Genomic DNA, 21,358 nt, shown 5'->3' with positions numbered 1-21,358 from the left:
TGGACCTGGGGTCCAACACCTGGCTCTTTCCTCACCTTTGTCTCTTCTCACACCTGTATATCCCTCACACAACTGTCTATCCTTTTTCACACCTGTCCATCCCCTCCCCTGTTTGTCCCCACACTCACCTGTCTGTGTCCTCACCTGTCTGCTCCTCACCTGTCTATCCCCACACACCTGTCCATCTTCTCACCTGTCTACTCCTCACCAGTCTATCCCCCACACACCTGTCCATCTTCTCACCTGTCTGCTCCTCACCTGTCTATCTTCTCATACACACTTGTCCATCACATTACCTGTTCATTTCCTCACCTGTCTGTCCCCGCACACACCTGTCTGTCCCCTCACCAGTCCATCCCTCCACACACCTGTCCATCCCCCCACACACCTGTCTGTTCATCACCTGTCAGCCCCTCACACCTGCACTCAGATCTGCCAAACCTGGCTATTACCCTCCTGGTACATCCTACACATCTGTCCACCACATGCAGAATGCTGCAACATCTGGTTGTCCCACGTCTGTCTGCTTCCTGCGCATGTGGTTATCCCACACCTGGATACCCTATCCCAGATATCCAACACCTGGCCTCCCCATACCTGGATACTCCACACTTCCCTTTCCCCACACATCTGTCTGTCCCCATTGTCTGAATGTCCAACATCTGGCTGTTACACCTGTCCATACCTGCCTGTCTCTGATGCTGTGCGGCCTGATCAGGTTGGGTTTGACACCCCGGGATAAATGGGTGCCGGGGGCATTCCCAGGCTGGGGGCGGGGTGCTGGTCGCTTCAGGGATAGGAGCGTTGGACTGCGGGACACGGGGAGGAGCCAGCAAGGGGGGAGAGGGGTGGCTTGTCTTCGCCAAGGACGCCGGCCCCCGGGGTATAAACAGGATGCAGGGGCCGGCGGGACATGCACTTTTGCTGGAGCCGGTGAGTAACAGACCTCCGTTACTGCGCTGGGACAGGGGTCCCGTTCACCGCCGGTGCCTCCGACCGCCACGGACACCGCGGTGCAGGAGCCTGTCCTGGGAGGGAGCGTGGCGCGGGGGACACAGGTACGGAGAATCCTGCGCTGGGACGTCCTGCTTCTGAGCCGAGGGTCCCGAGCCCAGTGGGGGGGGTGGGGGGGGGGGGGGGAGCAGCTTCCCGGTGGGCAGGGGGTGGGCACTGTGTGTGTGTGGCCAGGGAATAAGGGGGTAGGTGTGTGCGTATGTTTGTGTTACATTACAACACAGTGCAGACCCTTCAGCCCACAATGTTGTGCCAACCAACTCCATGTCAAACTAACCCATCCCTCCCTCCCTCACACCCAATACACGAAAGTGCTGGAAAAATTTAGCAGCCTTCTTTATGTAGCAACGTTTCCTTCAGGCCCCACCGCTCTCTGTGTGAAGGAAGGACCTCTGCCGTCTCCCCTAAACTTTCCTCCACTCACCTTAAACAGATGCCCTCTGATATTAGCCATTGCCGTCCTGGGGAAAAGGTGTTGGCTGCCCATTGTATTGATGCCTCTCATAATCTTGTACCCTCGCTCCAAAGAGAAAAGCCCTTGCACGCTCAATCTTTCTTCGTAAGATGTTCTCTAAACCGGGCAGCATCTTGGTCAATCTCATCTGTGCTCTCTCTAATGTTTCCCCATCCTTTCTGTAATGAGACAACCAGAGGTGAATGCAATACTCTAAGTGTGTTGCAATAACTAATCTCTCTTGAACTCAACCCCCAGCTAACACCTCCTTAACCACCCAACCACTGGGCACAGCAACCTAGCGGGATCTCTGGACCAGCACCTCAAGATCCCTCTGTTCCTCCACACTTTTAAGAATCCTGCCAGTAACTTTGTTCTGGACTTTCAAGTTCGACCTTCCAAAGTGCAACCCTTCACTCTTTTCCAGGTTGAACTCCATCTGCCACTTATCTGCCCGACTTGGTATACTGTCCATATCCCACAACCTTCTACACTATCCAAACCACCTCCAACCTATGAGCCTGCGAGCTCACTAACCAATCCCTCCACTTCCTCCTCCAAGTCATTGAATCAATACAGCCATTTCTTTTAATTTCTTTCAAAATTTAATTTTTAAAAATTTAAACTTTTAATTAAAAAGGATTTAGTCTGGCCCATGAGCCTGTGCCGCCCAGTTACACCCGATTGACCTATAAACTCCCAGTATGATTTGAAGGGTGGGAGGAAACTGGAGCCCCGGGGAAAACCCACACAGACGTGGGGAGAACGTACCAACTCCTTACAGACAGTGCGGGATTCAAATCCAGGTCCCCATCGCTGGCACTGTAACAGTGTAACCATGGATCCCCTGTCTCATGATTTTGAAACTTTAGAGCTTTAGTTCTTGTAAATCTCAAAAGGGTTATCTAGAACCGGCGGCCATATCTGCGCTGAGATCACCTGTTAATCCAACTTGTTTGTATACAAGTAGCAACAGGTCCTGTTAAGGAGGGTACCTCTGGTTAGGATCTAAATTTTAGAGTACAATCTCTGGATCTTGTCCAAGGCAGAGGCAGGCTAAAGAAGGAAAATATGATCTGAAATAAAGATACGGAGAAATTTCTTCAGCCAGAGGGTCGTGAGCCCATGGAACTTGTTGCCACAGGTGGCTGTGTCAGGGAGGTCGTTGGGTGTATCTAAGGCAGAGATTGACAGTACATCAAGGGTTACGGGGAGAAAGCCAGGGAGTGGGGCTGAGTGGGAGGATGGATCAGCTCATGATTAGATTGGCGGAGCGGACTCAGAGCTAATTGGTTCACTTCTGCTCCTATATCTGGTGATCTTGTGAAATGTTGGGAGGATTAAGAAAAGATCCAGTTGATGGGAAGTGGAGATGATTAGGATGGATTCTGTTGGAAAAAGGCCATGATTCATGTCCCAGAGGATGAGGAAAAGCAGCTACGTGCAAATGCTGGAAATCTGAAGGAAAAATATCAGAATTTATTGTCATGAACAAGTCTTGAAATTCATTGTTTTTCGGCAGCTTCACAGAGCAAATATCCATATAAACCACCTTACAACAATAAATAAAAATAGAGCACGAAGACTCCAAGTGAGGACGTGTCTGTGGTTCATTGATCATTCAGGAATCTGATGGCGGTGGGGATGAAGCTGTCCTTGTGCCGCTAAGTGCTCGTCTTTAGGCTCCTGGACCTTTTTCCCAATGGTAGCAGAGTGAAAAGGGCCTGGCCTGGGTGGTGGGGGGGGGGGGTGTTTGAGGATCGAGGCTGGTTTTTTAAGACACCACCTCAAGTCCTCAATGGAGTGAAGTCTGGGGCCTGTGATGTCGCAGGCTGAGTTAACAGCACTCTGGAGTTTATTCTTGTCCTGAGAGTTGGCGCCTCTATACCAGACAGTGATGCAACCAGCCAGAATGCTGTTAGAAGTTCTGGAAACACTCAGCAGGTCATCCAGCATCTGTGGAGAGAGAAGCAGAGTCAGGAGAGGATAATAAAGATGGAGACACAAAAAACTGCAGATGCTGGAATCTGAAGAGAAAAACAATCTGTTGGAGGACTCTGGGTCAGTCAGCACCTGTGGAGGGATAAGATCACCGGATGGTTTTGGTTCAAACCCTCTATCAAGTCCATATGAAGCGTTGAATATCCACGCTGCTCCATAGATGCAGTCTGACCCGACGGGTACCCAACGAGTTCCTCAGGCCTTGATAAACAAGCTGGTTGTAAAGAGGAGATGGGAAGGTGGATCAGGAGATGGACGGAAACAGAATAAAACTAAATGACGTGAAGCAAGAAGATCATCTGAAATTTTGCTCTCAACTCTACAGGGAGAGTCTGAGTTAAGGACAGAGAGGAAGGGGGGGGGGGGGCATCAGAATGGTAGGTGAGCTTTCTTTATGGAATTACATGGAGGAAACGGAACTCTTTGAATAAATTGCAGATGGAAGTGAGTTTTGAGAAGATTCCTCAAGATCCAGCAAGAGGCAGGGTTCGTTAATATTGAAATGTGTGTACCATCTCAGGGAATATAATAGGAATGGAAATAAGTTTACTGTCATATACATTGTACAATGTACCTTGCACTGAAATTCTTACTTGTTGTAGCTGAACAAAAACCCAAGTGCAATGATCTTCATCAAATTAAATTTAAAAGAGACGAGAATTACAAAAGATACATAATAAATATTCGCAAGGCCCCTAGTGGAAAAGAAGAAGTGGCGTTACACTAGCACAGGCAGTCTTTTTTGTGGGGTGGGTCAATGTACCAAGGGGAGGTTCAAGAGCCTGATCACTATTCTTGAACCTAGAGTGCCAGTCTTCAGGCTTCTGTACCTTATCCTTTATTTTTTAACTTTATTTAAAATTTTATGACATGAATAAAATAAAAATTACATTTAAAGAAATAATAAAAAATAAGATAATAAAAATTAGAATACTACATCATTAAACTACACAAATTAACCCCCCCAATAATTATAACACAACATTAATCATCTAATTTAAAATTAGTCCAACCCTCCCCCCCAAAATAAAGAGTGAAGAATTAATTAACAATGTTGTAAATAAAATAGAAAAAACCCCACTTACAAAAAAAAGGATAAAACTTAACAACAAAAAAAATTACTAACAACAAAAAAAAATCAATACTAAAATAATACCCTTAAACATATATTTAAATCAAACATAATACATGTATTTAACAAATGAAATCCACTTTAAAACTAAGTTCAAATATTAAAATCATATATCAACCACATATCTGTTATACAAAAAATCATAATTAATAATACATAAATACAGAATTTCCATTAATACCAAGTTTCCTTTATAATTCATCGAGAGAACAAAAACATCCCTTCGAAAAACAATCAGATAAACTTTTTATTCCCTTCCCCTCCCCTTATATAAAAAAAGTTCAAACTCTTATAAAATTCTCCATATTCTTCATTTATAACATCTTCAAAATTCTCTATCGAGATTAACTTAATTTTATTAAACTCTTCTCCCTCAATATATTTGTACTTAATTTTCTTCTTTTTCTTCTTATCACCTTTCCCCTCATCTTCCTCTTCATCTAATTCAACATCCTCAGTTTTTGACTTATTATCTTCTGTGACATCATCCTCTTAAAAAAGAAAGAAAAAAGAGAAACCCCCCAAAAAAAGAGAAAAAAAAGGAGAGAGAAAAAAAAACCTACTAATTCCCTCTCAATTACAATCAGAAAACAAAAAGAATTTAAAAAAATATATTTATTTTTAAAAAATAATTTAAAAAAACCTTCACTTCTTAACCCAAAAATTAAAAAGAAAAAAAAACAGGTCGGAGGTCACAACTACCTCCTCCTGTTTAAACCGCCCAAAGCGGTAACTCCCCCAAAATATTGGGTGTGAGATAACTCACAGGTAGCTGATGACTTCTGGAAACTAGTGCCCACCCAGTTCCCTCTCCCAACTCCCATTTCATTAAACTATCATCATTATTTAAACTATTTAAACTCTTCTCAAAAAAAAAAGGTAAAAGATTTATTTTTTTAAATCAACGTTACCACTTCGGTCACCATTGCTTCCATTTCTTTTAAAAATCTGGATCCCACCTTACATCTCTACTCTCTTTGGAGACCTTGAAGGACTACATCGTTCCTGAAACTGCATGATTGGTAGAGACTAAGCAAAGTCCATAACCTCTTTAGGATTGTCAAAGAACTTTGGCTAATTTCCATCCTAAAAAATCTTCAGTACTGCAGAATACCTGAATGTTGTCCTATGTCTTTTTTCCACAACTGTTCTTTCACAGAATTAAATTCGCGTCGTTGAAACATAATTTCTTGACTCAAATCTTGATAGAAGAAAACAGGATTATTCTGAACCATCAAAAGAGATCTATTTTGCTGGGCATTTCTAATAGCCGTACGTAAAATTGTCTCTCTGTCACAATAGTTTAAACAACGGATCAAAACAGATCTTGGATTCTGTCCTGAAAAAGATTTTCTTCTTAAAACTCTATAAGCATGTTCCAGTATTAAACCTTCAGGGAATTTATCCTGTCCTAACACTCGTGGAATCCATTCAGTAAAAAATTTTCTTGGATCTGGTCCTTCTATCCCTTCTGGCAAACCAACAATTTTCACGTTGTTCCGTCTAGATTGATTCTCCAAATAATCAACCTTTTTTGCTAAATTTTTATTTTGGATCTGCAATGTTTCAATTATTCTATTTTCATCTTGTAGTTGATCCTGTGCATCGACTAAACCTTGATCACACATTTCAAATCTTTCAATGGTTTCAAGCTTAAAAGCTCCATTAATGACTTCCGCCATCGCATTAATCTTGGAAATAAACAGGTTCACAAAATTAGCTAAGTGACTCGATACAGAATACATCTTATCTTCAAGATCCTTAACAGACATTTCAACAGAAGTAGGTTCAGGCATAATGGGGTCTTGCTGTTCCTTAGAGACCACGGGATCTTCTGTCCCTTCCCTTAATTTAGTATCTTTTCTATCAGTTTGACTTCGTATAAAAATCCCTCTCAAAGTCCCCCCAGCAATGCCAGGAGACTGAAGATCAGAGTTATCTTTAAGCCAAATCTCTTTAATCATCTTCACTGAATCGATGTCTGGAAAAACCGTTGTAATTAAAGGTGCATTTTGCGGCGCCACCACTATAGCAGTCGAATGACAACTCTTTAACTCTCCAGCTGGTGGCGCCCCAGCTGATTCAACTGTCAAAGTCTGAGTAACAGCACTCACAGTGGCCGTTGTGTGAAACACTGGCACCCGTCCAGCTCTTTGGTCCGAAAGCTGTTGAATGTGACCTTCAAAGAGCCTCACCGGCTTAAAACGGAGCTTCAATGCCGAACTCTGTACGTCTTCCTCTGGATCCATTCTACGCTGAGACCTGGCTTCTTGTTAACAAGTAGGCTCAGACAATTTCGGAAAATGTAGTTTTTTAACAGTCTGTTGATGTTTTCTTTTACCTTTTTTTTGCATATAAACCATTAGGCACTAATCCAACACCTCTTATTATTTATAAACTTTTAAAAGAACTTTAATGGGCACTTAAAGACCAAACAATAAATCAGAGTCAGGAGAGGTCTGGAAGGCACGTCTGTTCCCTACGCCATCTTGCCACGCCCCCCCCGTACCTTATCCTGAAGGGAACAGTGAGAAGAGGCTGTGACCAGGGTGGTGGGTGTCCATTTTGATGTTGGCTGCCTTTTTGAAGTAGCACCTCTCACAGATGTCTGCAATAGAGGGGGGGTCAGAGCCTGTGATAGACCTGGATACAGTGTTCATCAGACAATCATCATGACTCAACTTAATTCCATGTTGCATTTGAAAAGTGTAAAAGATATGAGAATAGATAGCTCATGTCCTTTGAACAACTGAAGGATAAATATGATTTGCCTACTGGAACCTTTCACTACTTTCTCCAGTTAACATCCTTCCTGAGGGAACAATTGGGCCCTACTATGACCTCCACTGAAGGGAACGAGGTGGAAGGGCTACTTTAGCTGGGGGTGGTGTTCCCAAATTTATATCCAGAATGTACTTTGTACTTCAAAGTGAGAGCCCAAAACTGGGCCTGCAAATGTCGAGGAAGAAGTGGGAGACGGATTTGGGAACAATGAATGATAAAGTGCATTGGTCAGATTAATGTAGGGAAAGTGTAACATCGGTGATCAAAGCCCAACTAAGATGGGTACAATATAATTTCTTGCACCAATTCTATCTCCCACAAAAATTACATAAAGGAAAATCAGAGATATCGGAAATGTGCTTCTGATGTGGGTTAGATTATTGGTACCTTTATACACCCCACATGGACCTGTGTGATGGTGAAACCCTTTTGGTTGGAATTATCTCATATATTAACTAGGATTACGGGAACAGACTTCCTGCTGGATCCAGAACTGTATTTATTGGGAAACCTAAACTAAATTCCAAATTAAATTTGTAGACATTGCCCTGTCAGTAGCAAAAAAATCCATTGCCATCATTTGGAGGTCTGACTCCCTCCTCTCATCACTCGATGGTCCACGGAGATGCACAACTGTGTGCCCATGGAGAAAATAACATGTAATTGAAGAAATAAGTACAATATTTTTGCCAAAATATGGCAATCTTATCTAGAACACTCTGGTGCCCAGTGATAACAACAGCCCACAGTTCTAAAAAGCCAACAAAATACATCAAGACAACAGCAGCAAAGCCCTTCAAAGAGTGGAAGGCAATTAGACGCTGAATTTCTCTTTACCATTTTTTCACTTTAATTGTTTTAGTTGTTGTTTAATTTTCCAAATTCTGGGGAGAAGGAAGGAAATTACAAGTAAGCTGACATAGTGTTTGTATCTGAGAAGTGAATTATATTAAAAGAAAATACATTAAAAATAATTGTTCTTTCAAATGTGATACTGTTTGATTTTGAAAAATTGAAAAAAGAAAAGTGTAAGAGATAGGAGATGTTGACATTCACCAGGACGTTCAGTAATTGTCCGTAGTGAGTGAGGCATCATTGCTTGAAATAACAGTTGATTAGTGGGAGGTCTCATCATGATAGAAACTTATTTCATCGTTGGACCCATTAGGCTGAAGCCTAGAGGCTCAGAAGGGAGCAGGCACCTCAGATTCCCAACAAGAAAAATGCTCCAGGGCAGGAGTGGGGGCCTTGGGCACCCGGGCAGTGGCAGGGACCTTGGGTGCCCGGGCAGGAATGGGGACCTTGGGTGCCCGGGCAGGGGTGGGGAACTTGGGCTCCCAGGCAGGGACGGGGACCTTGGGCTCCTGGGCAGGGGAAGGGACTTTTGGCTCCTGGGCAGGGGCGGGCACCTTGAATTCTACAGTTCTTTCAACCTCAAAAGTTCAATCAACCCCCTTTTGAACACCTGGCATTTTTCAACCACTTGGATAGTCCCATCAATCCCCAAGGAGTCGATATTGACCACTTTGAAGACCTCTCGTAAGTTATTTAATGTCACAATCACTTTATTCCACAATGGGTGGGGCAGGGGAGCAAGTCAGGGGGAGTCTTGCTAGAGCTCAGCCTAGGGGCCCAGATGGTAGTTAATTCGACACTGCCTGGAGCAAGCGATCTTCTTGCCAAAAATGGTCTTCTTTCCCCACTACATAACTCTCCACTTTTCTCAGTTCCACGTACCTTTCTAATAATCTCTTGTGTCATCCTATTGAACCTGCCGGCACCAGTGCATCCCATGCACCTACCACTCTCTGTGTGAAAAACAAAATGGATTCTAATGAGTGATGAATTATTTGAATTAGCTAAGGGAATGTCAATAGATGATGGTTTAATGGCTGTCCAGAAATGATGTGATCGTCTTGCTCTAAGATAAAGGAAGCTAAAGTCAAGGAATTGATGATGAATTATTAACATATTTGACCATCCCCAGAACATCTTGGGCAGTTCTGGGGACCACTCCTGCAGCGAAGGAGATTAGACCTGAAGGGTGAAGAGGGTAGGTTACTTTGGACTCCCAAAAGATTGAACTACAAGACTACATTGGACAAACTAGATTTGTACTCCTTGCAATGTGGAAAGTTCTAAACACAGAACATTACAGCACAGCACAGGCCCTTCAGCTCACAATGTTGTGCTGACCTATGTAGACCAACTCCACAACAACCTAATATCTCTCTCGCACCCATAACTCTCTATTTTTCTTGCATCTGTGTGCCTGTCTAAGGTCCCTATTGTACCAGCCTCCACTACCACCCCCAGCAATGCATTGCAGGCACCCACAACTCACTGTGTAAAAAAAAAAAAAAAAAACTTACCCCTGACATCTTCTCTAAACTTCCCTCCACTCACCTTACACAGATGTCCTCTGGTATTGGCCATTGCCACCCTGGGGATAAGGTGCTGGCTGCTCACCCTATCTATGCCTCTCGTCTCATCAGTCTCTATTAGTTCCCCTTTAATCGCACATTTTAAAGTGGGAGGGTAGCCTGAGCAGGGAACACAAGCAGAGCAGGTGGTACAAGGCTAAGGGCACAGTCTGAACATCGGAGTTAGGTCACAAACCAGCATGTGATTGTGTGTCTGTGTAACAGGCTGCAAGACAAGTAGGCAACATCTGCGGCACGTGAGACAGATATTACAGGTCAAAGAACCTTTGTCAGGAATCTGAATTTATTGTCATGAACATGTCATAAAATTCACCGTTTCGTGGCAGCTTCACAGGTTCAAATATTGCTGTAAATTACATTTAAAAATAAATAAATTAGTGCTAAGATGAGAGGAAGTGAGGCAGTGTCTGTGGTTCATTGTTCAGAAATCTGAGGGGAAGAAGCCATTGCCACTGGGTGTTCGTTTCAGGCTCCTGCACCCCCTCACCTTGATGAAGGGCTCAAGCCCAAAACATTGGTTATGTCTCTTTATCATTGCTGCCTGACCTGCTGTGTTTCTCCAGTGTCATGATTTTCCTCCTGTTCTTCCTTCCCGATGGTAACAGTGAAAAGAGGGCACGATCTGGGTGGTGGGGGCCCTTGAGGATAGAGGTTGCTTTCTTGCCTCTTGTAGATGTCCTTGAAGAGTGATGCCCGTGATAATGCTAGCCGAGCTCACGATTCTCTGCGGCCTCTTCCTGTCTGTGGATTAGCACCTTCAAACTGGACCGTGATGCAACCAGTCACAACTGGTGTAGGTTTGCCGGCTGCTGTGTCCTCCACAGCACACGAGAGTCTTGACAAAACATGAGTCTTGTCGCAGCTGAGGGAATGTAGCACTGACAGAGGGCATTAGTATGCGGGCAGAAGTTAACAGGCCTGAATACATCACAGAGAAGGACCATCTACTGTCAACATTCACCCAATGCAAAACGTAGTTAAAATGATTATCTTTCCTTGTCACTGTGGGATCTTTCCTGGCTCAATTTCACTGTTGAGTTCTTTTATTATGGACTCTTCGAAAAGAACCTCATTGGCTTTGTCGCTCTGTAGGATGTTTGTGGATGCTCTATAAATGTAATCTTCATACATGGCCGTATATCTCGGTGTGGGTGTGATAAATGGGTATACTGTCATGGTTGATGTTAATTTACTGTGTCTTAAGCACAGGTCTGCATCTGAGTGGAGATTGGATAACTGCTCCCTCCCCAAACTATGGTAAGATCTGTTTCTCCTTTGCCTGTGCACTGCAGCCCCATGGCTCACACACGGCATGATCTGATGTGAGGTTTGTTTCCTTATCTAGAACCCGTGTGTGGAGGATCTGGAAGTGATCATGGAGTTCTTGGATGAGCAGCAGCGAGCATTTGTACTTGACCAGGAGGCTGCCTCGGGCTCAGGTGCGTGTGGGTGTTCGCACACTTATTCTGGGACCGGGGCATTGACTTCAACTCTGGCACTGAGGCGGGGTCCATATCATCCAGGCTCTCCACTCAAACATCCACACAAACTCACAAACACACACACGTGGGCACACTTCACACTCAGGCTCAACCATGTATAGATTTTACACATCACACGCACACATATGCACACACTCACTCATTTTCACTCACACACACACACACACACACACTTCCGTTTGCAGAGTTCTTGGTCACTGTATAACTGGATTGAAATCAACAAGAACTAACAATCACAAAAGTGGATGTTTCATCATTCATGGGTTTATTGTGTTAATTGGGAACATGAGGAGGCCAATCAGCCCTGAGCACCTTCTGGCATTGAATCAAATTACAGCGTCTGTGTTGCAGTGCTTTAGGGTCTTCGCTTCAGGATGCATGATGTTCTGACAAGGTCCGATGAGAACATAATGGGGTTTGAAAGTGACGTTGCCCAGTGTCTCAGCATGCAGAGACCCTGCGTCACCACGCCAGCGGCCTAGGTTCAATCCCAGCTTCCGTTACTGTCCATGTGGGATCTGCACGCACTCCCCGTGACTGTGTGGGGGGTGTTCTTTGGGTTCTCTGATTTCCTCCCTCATTCCCAACGACATGGAGGTCGGTCAGTGGACTATAGGGTGAGAGTGGGTGGCAGATACTGTGGGGCAGCCATTCAAAATCAAGTCAAACTTATTGTCTCATCTCAAAATGAATGGAGCTGGGAGTCTTTCAAGTCAAGTTTATTGTCGTCTGATTGTACAAGTGCAACCTGACACATCAGGGTTCTCCGATCCTCGATGCAAAACATGCAGACGCACAACCAGACATAACACACATACAGACAAACAATACATATGCAGGACAAGTATTTCATCTACACAAATAAATAAATGAATATCATTTCATGAATGTAAGAGTCTCGGAGGGTCAGCGTGAGCCATTCCTTTGGACGTTCAGCATTCTCTCTGCCCGTGGGAAGAAGCTGATCCTCAGCCTGGTGGTGCTGGCTCTGATCCTCCTGTCTCTCTTCCCCAACGGGAGCAGCTGGAAAATGCTGTGTGTGGGGTGGAAAGGGACCTCAATGATTTTGTGCATCCTCTTCAGACAATGATCCCAGTAGATCACGTCAATGGAGGGGAGGACAAAGGGAGACTTCATTGATCCTCTCCGTGGGGAGAAGGGAATAAAACGGGATTAGAGGGGTCCTTGAGGCACCAGAACAGAAATAAGGGCATCAGATGCCTGGATCTGCTGCCCAGAACAGGAGCAAGAGTTGGCCATCTGGCCCATCGAGCCTGCCCCACCATCCACTAAGATCATGGCTGATTTGGCTGTGGACTAATCTGCCCATTCCCCATAACCCTCAATCCTTCAAAACTCTATCCATCTCTCTCAAATACATTGAATGAGGCAGCCTCCACTGCTTTATTTGGCAGAGAATTCCACAGATTCACCACCCTCTGGGAAAAGCAGTTCCTCCTCATCCCTGTCTTAAATGTATCCATACTAATCCCTTGATGGTAAATCTGGCCTCTTTCCATCCTATGACCTTGTGGGCCAGAAAGTAAAGGGGGATTGGGCATACAGTGAGAGAAAGAAGGCCTTGCTTCAGGAATTCCGACCTCCAACTGGCACCTTACACTGGAGAGATAGGATGGAGAGAGCAAAGGCTTCTGTGAGTGAAAGGGCCAGTATAGTCAATTGGGCTGAATGGCCTGCTTGTGTGATTTAAGGGTGAACCTGATAATTGGCATGGGGAGGCAGATGGACAGAGAAGATTCTTACACAGGTATTGGATGCCTGAGTGAGTGGGGTAGTGAGAGATTGTCCAAAACCATCAACTAAAGGAAGCACTGATGAACTGAATATGGAATCTGGTGCACCAACCTCTGTCGGAGAGTGCCAGTAAATTCTCCACATCAGGAGGGAAAGAAAGACTTCAAAATAAACTGTGATCTCCCCAATCTGCATTTGATTCCTACCGGCCACCATCCTGCCAAATTTCTACAGGAGCTCCATCAAGAGTGTCCTGGCCGGCTGTATCACAGTGTGGGTACGGTTGCCGCAGAGAAATGGATATATAAACACTTGCCCTGCATATGTATTGTTTGTCTGTTCTGTCTGGTTGTGTCTGCAGGTTTTACACCAAGGATGGGAGAACGCTGTTTTATCAGGTTGTACTTGTACAATCAGATGACAATAAACTTGGCTTTTTCAATCCAGCCAAATGTTTTCTGTATCCTCCAGAATCCTGTGCATTTGGATTCTCCATGGAAAGTTGGCATCCTGGTTCCAACATGAACAGGAACTCACCCTTTCAAGAAATATTTCTTCCATCCCAGTTTTATGCCTTTCATCCGGTAAGAACTGTGGATAATGGGAGAGTCAGAGAATCGGAGAGAGAGAATGAGAGAGAGAGGGTAGGAGGGAGAGAGAGAAAAGGGGAAGAAAAGAGGAGTGAGGAGATGGGAGGGAGAGAGGGAAAACAATGGAGGAAGAGGAGGGGAGAGGGAGGGAAAGGGACAGAGAGGGAGTGAGAGGGGAAGGGAAATCAGGTGGAGAAGGAGAGAGAAAGGGAAGAGGTTCAGAGAGTCAGGAGATTTAGAGAGAAATGGAAACAGAATGAGAGAGAGAAAGAAGGAGTGACAGAGAGGAAGAACAGGAGAAAGTGGAAGAGAGATAGAGGCAGACTGGTGAGAGTGACAGTGAGTGAGAGAAGGTGAGGGGAGGAAGTTTGAGAGATGTGTGTAAGGCAAGTATTTTACACGGAGTGATTGGTGCCTGGAAATGGCTGTCAGGGGTAGTGGTGGAAGCAGGTACAACAGGAAAAGAATTTGAAGAAGAATTTGGATAGGTACATGGATGGGAGAGGTATGGAGGGGTATAGACGAGGTGCAGGTCCCTGGGACTAGGCAAAAAAAAGGTTTGGAACAGACTAGAAGGGCTGAAGGGGCCTGTTTCTGTCCTGTAATGTGGCCCATGGTTCTAGGAGTGTTTAAAAAGCTTCCAGACAGACACATAAATAGGAAGGGCTGTAGAGATATCTTATTGTTGAGCAGCTGAATTTTAGTTTGATTTGGACTGCATGTTTAGCACAGACACGTAGGCTGAAGGGCCATTTTCTATGTATTCTATGTTCAATATTTAAGAAGCATCCTGACAAGTAACTTGAGGCAGGGAAGCGTGTGGTCCCAATTCATGTAAATGGGATTAGCTTAGATAGATACAGAGGGCTATATGGACAGGTTGGGCTGAAGAGCCCTGTATGAACATGGTTCAGAACTACAGACCCACATGGAAACACAGGAGAAGAAGAGGCCATTTGGCCCCTCACAGCTGGTCCTGTTTCATTCCAATTCTCTTCCCACGCCACTGAACCTGATATCCAGAGATCTCTCTCTTTCTGAAGAATCTGCAGTGTCTAGCCTCGCAGTAGAAGCCCACAGATCCGCAGCTTCACCACCCTCTCCTTATCTACATGCCACATAGCGGAGTCAAAGACCCCCAGTTCTGGACCCCAGCAGCCTTCCTGCACCCTGACCCCTCTCAGAGGTTTACAGGCTTCAGAGATCCCTTCCAAACCTGTCCACCCAATGCCCCCTTGTACAACAATCCCGACATTCCAGGAATTTGTCCACTGAATGAACCATTGGTACCCTCCCTCTGAGGCAAAGGGTCCCTTATTGGATCAACAATATTCCAGGTGTGGTCTCTCAGAGGCTCCGTATGCCTGGCAGAGAGAGGGAGGGAGAGCAGGAGGGGAGAGAGACAGGGGGAAAGGAAAGAGAGAGAGAGATAGGGGAGGGAGAGACTGATCAGGAGGTTGTTCAATGCATTGCAAGCTGAGACGGTGGCACTGACACACAGGATAGGGGAAGGGAATGGGCAAGCCAGCCATTTACTGACCACTTTTCCCTTCTCGTTGCAGCGTGGGGTCTCTATTGGTGCAGAGTGTGCGTACAACCCTGGCTGCTCTCGACTCTCTGAATTCAGCCCAACTTTGCCTTCAGAATGCATGTTCAGAAGCAACAACAGCTACAAGAGTAAGGATTGTAACATCAGAACACAGTTTGGGTGGTTAATGCAGTGCTGTTACAGCGCCAGCAATAGGGACTGGGGCTTGAATCCCACGCTATCTGTAAGGAGTTTGGATGTTCTCCCCGTGTCTCTGTGGGTTTTCCCTGGGGACTCCAGTTTCCTCCCACCCATCAAAACTTACTGGGGTTGTAGGTCAATTGGGCATCACGGGTTCATGGGTTGAAATGGGCCTGTTACCCCGCTCTATGTCTAAATTTAAATAGAATTTTTTAAAAATGAACTTTTACACGAGTAGATACGGTGATTTCTTTAGCTGCTCATGATAGAACAACCTTGTCATGCCAGGAATTAGTTAGTATCCGATCCTACGTTCACAGGCGGCAACAGAAATACCAGGAAAGTGGTTAGTTTCTCTTTGAATCCCTTGACTCAATTCCTCTCTTTCACTCTCGCTCTCTCTCTCTCTCTCTCTCTCTTTCTCCCTGCAGGGAAGAGGAGGGTAAGGCTCTTCCAATTCCTTTTTGAGATGCTGGAGAACCCACAGATGGGGCACTGCATCTGGTGGATCCAACCCACCAGAGGTCTCTTCCAGTTCTCCTCCCAAAACAAGGAGAAGTTGGCAGAGATCTGGGGGAGAAGGAAGGGGAACAAGAAGACCATGACCTATCAGAAGATGGCTCGGGCTTTGAGGAACTATTCTCGGACCGGTGAGATCACCAAGGTGAAGCGGAAGTTGACCTATCAGTTCAGCCAGCAGATCATTGCCCGGCTGCAGGGAGGCAGCAAGAAGCCAATCAGTTACCCCATCATCAACTGAGCTGCTATGGGAGATGTGCCCCTGGAGAAACAGTGCCCTCTGAGTTCCCCTGGCACTTCTCCAATGTTAAAAGACACTATATAAATATAAATTACTTTCTGCAAGATATCGAGCTGGGAGTAAAAGGGAGAGAATCTTTTCTTGTTGCTGGGCTGTTCTGAGGGAGTCATTTACTGTCACATTTACCAAAACGCAGTGATACAAGTTGTTTTGCGAGCAGAGCAGTAAACATATCATTTATCATACAGCAAACAAAGCACAGCACTAAAGTTACACAAAGAGGAAAGGTGGTACGGAACAAAGGCAGCATCAGGCTACTATTGTGAGGTTCATTCATGAGTCTGATAACAGTGGGAAAGAAACTGTCCTTGAACTTGCGCGATCCCTCACTCATGAATCTTCTTCCTGATGGGGGAGGGGGGATGAAGATAGTGTGGCCAGGGTGGGCTTGGTCTTTTAATATGTTGGCTCTTTTCCTGAGGCAGAGGGAGTTATGGATGGAGTTGTTGGGGGAGGGTGGGGGTTGGTGTGATGGAGGAGAGGGGAATGTGTGTGATGACCTGACCTATATTCACAGCACTCTGGCTTCTTATTGTCTTAGAAAGTGCAGTCCCCGCCCCTCGCAGTCCCCGCCCCTCGCAGTCCCCGCCCCTCGCAGTCCCCGCCCCTCGCAGTCCCCGCCCCTCGCAGTCCCCGCCCCTCGCAGTCCCCGCCCCTCGCAGTCCCCGCCCCTCGCAGTCCCCGCCCCACACAGTGGTGCACCCTGGACAGGATGCTTTTGAAGGCCTTTGGAGTGAATTTAGGAAATGCTTCTACATTCAGGGAGTCAAGGTCATGGAATTCTCCACCAACTTCTACTGAACAAGTTATTATTTTAGAATCAGGCATTTTCCCAAAACTCCTTTTGCATGTTTGGCAGGCCACATGTCAAACCACAGGAGCAGACCCATAGGCCCATGGTCCACCATATCCACTTCATTGGCGCTTGAGGGAGCTCCTTCTGCTCAAAGCAGCTTCTATGTTGCATCAGTTGTAAAAATCCTTCCTTTCTTTTGACTCTTCACAACTCACTTCCTTTCCTTCTCACTGCGAATGAATTCACATGATGTTCCTGGTCAGGAGGCCACATTCTCACAACTTTGATATTCCCCAAGTGTGAAAGCCATTGCCTGAACCTCTCCGCCACACGTGTGAGTCAGTTTCACGACTGTGCCAGCTGTGTGGCACGTTTCCTGTTAGTGGCAATTCACTGGTTCCAGTGTACTGTGTATACTCATGTAATAGTCAACCCCCTCTTCATCCCCCACCCCCAGGACCAAAAATCATGTTTTCCATATGACCCATGTAAAAGTCACCCCCCCCCCCAACAATTTTTGGCTTCAGTTGCCTGCCTCCTGAGCTCCCAACGCCCCCCACCACAGACTCACACCCTGGTCACCTGCCCATTCGAGTTTCCGGCTCCCCGACCACATACCCTCACCCTGGCTACTTGCCCACCAGAGCTCCTGGTCGCAGACCCTCTCCCCAGCAGCCCATCCATCCGAGCTCCTGACACCCCAACTGCAGACGCCACTTTGTCTTGGCCATGTGCACTCCCAATGCCTCGCACAATGCAGATAGTTACCGGGGTCAAAAGTTGACTCAAAAAATTGGTCCAAAAACCTAGACTATTACACATGTATATACAGTAGGTACTGCCTCGCCATCCAGGAGAGATGACAGATGCCCACACCCTGAGGGCAGGAACCTCACTGGTTGGGGCAATATTTATTTGCCCTTTTACCAATGAACCTTGACAAGGTGGGTTCAAGCTTCTTCAAGTCACTGCAGTCCTTGTGAGAACAGTCTCATGGTGCTGCTGGGAGGGTTGGGAGCGAGCCAGGTGGTGACAGCATATGAATTAGGAGGGGTCTCTCTGGGGCCTTCAACAGACCTGCTGATCTCCAGGTTCTGGCCATAGAGGGATGGGGGTGCTGTGGGAGAGGCCTGGGTGGGTGAGTGCATTATGTGGACACTACTCACTAACAAATCTACAAATCTCTGGTGTGTGTTCAGTGTGGTCACCTCATTGCAGGAAGGATGTGGAAGCTGTGGAGAGGGGGCAGAGGAGATTCACCAGGATGTTGCCTGGATGGGGAAATAAGTCTATGAGGCAAGGTTAGCAGAGCTGGGACTTGTCTCTGTGGAGCACAGAAGGATGAGAGGAGACTTAAAAGAAATCTACAAGGTAGGGTGGACAGCCAGCGCCTGCTTACCAGGGCAGGATTAGCACAAACTTCAGAGGATGTGTGAACAAAGTTAAGGGAAGGAAGTTCAGGGAGACGTCAGAGGTAAAGTTTTTTACACAGAACGTTGTGGGGGCTTGAAATGTCTTGCCAGGGTAGTGGTGGAGGCTGGAACATTAGGGGCATTGAAGAGACTCTTAGACAGACATATGGATGGAAGAATCATGGAGGGTTACGGGGTAGGGAGAGTTTAGTACATTTTTATGGTCAGCACAACATTGAGGGCCGAAGGGCCTGTATTGTGCAGTGTTCTATTGGAACCACGGAGGAGGGAGAGAGGGAGGGAGGGGGTGTTGAGGTTGATGGGTGAGGTGGTCAGGCAGTAAGCCTCCTCCTCCTGCAGACCCCACCCTGGCCCCCAGGAAGGTTTGGGATTTAACCCCCAAATGACAAAGCTGCCCTTCCTTCTCTGTAACGTCTTGACTCAGAGACAAGCAGTGTGGCTTCAGGCCCTTTGGCCCTTCAAGGCCATGACCCCACCCACACACTTCAATTAGCAGAGCTTGCCTGTCCATTGGCTCTGCTCTCCATCCAACACAGTGTTAGACTGGCCCACTGGACATGAATGGAACCAGAAAGACACTCAAAGAGGTATGTTGGTACAATCTTTGAGCACAAGGGCCAAATACCTTGAAGAAGGGCTCAGCTCCAAAATGTTGGTAATATATTTTCATCTCCTGTGGATGCTGCGAGACTGGTCGAGTTCGTCCAGGATTTCAGTGTTTTTACTACAAATCACAGTATCTGTAGACTTCCCTGTTTCCACACCATTAGTGCCAAAACCTTTCCACGTGGTTAAATTATCAGGTCAGCTCTCTAAGCTTTGATTTTAACCTGCAACCTACTTTCACCACCACCAAACCATAATTCTGTCCAAACCAACTGGCTCTGTTACCAGACAGATGAAGCAAGAGGACAACATCTCCTGTTGCATTGAGCTAAATCCTGCCTTTCTGGAAGTAAGGAATGTCTGTGGACTTTCTGATCGACCATGTATTTTACTGTGTATACCGTTCTTAACTCTGAAAAAATAATAAACATTTTTTACAATCCAAGTGTCAGATTCAAATGCATGAGGGCACATCTTCTCAAGGTGAAGGGGATCCCCTTAGCTTGGGAGAGAGGTGACATGAATCTTCCCCTAACCTCTTGGACTCGTTCTGCTCCTTCAAGGCCATCCTACCTCCACATTTTCTCAGATGTGTTGATTACATTCCTGGTGGTTGGAGATACATTCCCCATGACTGCATGGGTTACCCCCACCTGTACTGGGGCCCTTCTATAATCTAAACTTGTGCAGGTAATTGGGTGCTGCAAATTGCATCCAACATAAGGGTGGGGGGATGTAATCTGGGGGAGTTCATGGGAATGTGGAGGGAATAAATTAGGATTAATGTTAATAGGGGCTTCAAATTCAAGTTTATTGACACAGGTATCAAGATGGAGCAATAGAGGTTGTTTAATAACCAGTCCAGTGGGCATCTTATACACAGTACAAGTAAAACACAATGCAGAAGGCAGAGTTGGTACAAAGGAAGTACTATGTTGGGGTTCATTCAGGAGTCTGATAACAGTGGGAAATAAACTGTCCTTGAATCTGGGGTGCGTGATCTCACACTGACAAATCCTCTTCCCGATGGGAGGTGGGGTGGCCAGGGTAGGATGAGCCGTTTAATATGTTGACTGCTTTTCCAAGGCATCGGGAGTTATAGATGGAGGGGAGGGGATTGTGTGATGGAGTCGATGTAAGGGAGTGTGTGTGTGAGAGAGACAGTCGATGGAGGGGAGGGAAGAGGGTGTGCGTGATGGGAGGGGATTGTGTGATGGAGTCGATGGAAGGGAGTGTGTATATGTGTGTGTGAGACAGTGATGGAGGGAAGGTGGTGTGTCTGATGGAGTCAATGGAGGGAAGAGGAGAGGGTGTGTGTGAGGGTCTGAGCCGCAGTAACACCCCTCTGCAGTTTCTTCTGCAGAGCACCTCCTGTCCTGCACAGTGATGCACCCTGACAGGATGCTTTCAGCAATGCCCCTGCAGAAGTTGTTGAGGGGTACAGGTGATGAGCCAAATTTTCTCAGGCTTCTGGTGACGTAGAGGCCCTGGTGACGGAGAGGCCCTGGTGACGGAGAGGCCCTGGTGACGGAGAGGCCCTGATGACGGAGAGGCCCTGGTGACGTAGAGGCCCTGGTGAAGTAGAGGCCCTGGTGAAGTAGAGGCCCTGGTGACATAGAGGCCCTGGCGATGCAGAGGCCTTGGCGATGTAGAGGCCTTGATGTGCTTTCTTGCTCATTCCATTGACGTGGGTGAAACCAGGACAGTCATTGGAGATGCTTAGAGTGAAACATGGGGTGACACGGTTGGCGTACCGGTTAGCACAATGCCTTTACAGCACCAATGATTGGGACCGAGGTTCGAGTCCCACGCTGTCTGTAAAGGATTTGTACGTTCTCCCTGTATCTGTGTGGGTTTTCCCCAGGGGCTCCAGTTTCCTCCCACCATTCGAAATGTACTGGGAGTGTAGGTTAATTGGGTGGAAATTGGATGGCACAGACTCATGGGCCAAGATGGCCTGTAACCGTGCTGTATGTCTAATTTTAAGTTTAAATTTTAAAGCACGAAACTCTGCAGATCCTGTGATTGTAAAAACACACTGAAATGGCCCAGGAACTCGGCCGGTCTCGCAGTGTCCACAGGAGACAAAGATATAGTGTCGACATTTCTGACCTGAGCCCTTCTTCAAGGAATAAGCAAAGAACAGGAAGGTGTCAGAATACAGACGGTTCCGGCTGGGAGAGGAGTCCAGGCCAACAAACAATGTAAATTGGATGAGGAGAGGTGATAGTTGTGAGTCTAGGTGAGAACATAGCTGTAGAGCTTGAGAGCAGCTGGGAGTGCAGAGGGGGAGCAGTG

At 46.3% G+C, this 21,358-nt stretch overlaps 1 protein-coding gene across 2 annotated transcripts; it reads left to right on the top strand.

Moving 5' to 3' along the window:
• Positions 1 to 846: 846 nt before the first annotated feature.
• LOC138745688 (transcription factor Spi-C-like) lies at positions 847 to 19,471 on the top strand. Of its 2 annotated transcripts, none has more exons than XM_069902974.1 (6): positions 847 to 933; positions 11,039 to 11,086; positions 11,175 to 11,268; positions 13,558 to 13,670; positions 15,239 to 15,353; positions 15,837 to 19,471. In XM_069902974.1, exons 2-6 carry the CDS (start codon positions 11,084 to 11,086, stop codon positions 16,163 to 16,165), a joined length of 654 nt encoding a protein of 217 aa, XP_069759075.1. In that variant the 5' UTR covers positions 847 to 933; positions 11,039 to 11,083; the 3' UTR covers positions 16,166 to 19,471. The 2 variants fall into 2 exon arrangements, with proteins under 2 accessions (XP_069759075.1, XP_069759076.1); XM_069902975.1 differs by lacking the exon at positions 847 to 933 and adding an exon at positions 940 to 1,058.
• The last annotated feature ends 1,887 nt before the right edge of the window (positions 19,472 to 21,358 follow it).

The sequence above is a fragment of the Narcine bancroftii genome, chromosome 11 (assembly GCF_036971445.1).
Source record: "Narcine bancroftii isolate sNarBan1 chromosome 11, sNarBan1.hap1, whole genome shotgun sequence".
NCBI lineage: Eukaryota > Metazoa > Chordata > Chondrichthyes > Torpediniformes > Narcinidae > Narcine > Narcine bancroftii.
The sequence above is the reverse complement of the archived record's forward strand: the minus strand, read 5'-3'. Positions and strand labels throughout refer to the sequence as shown.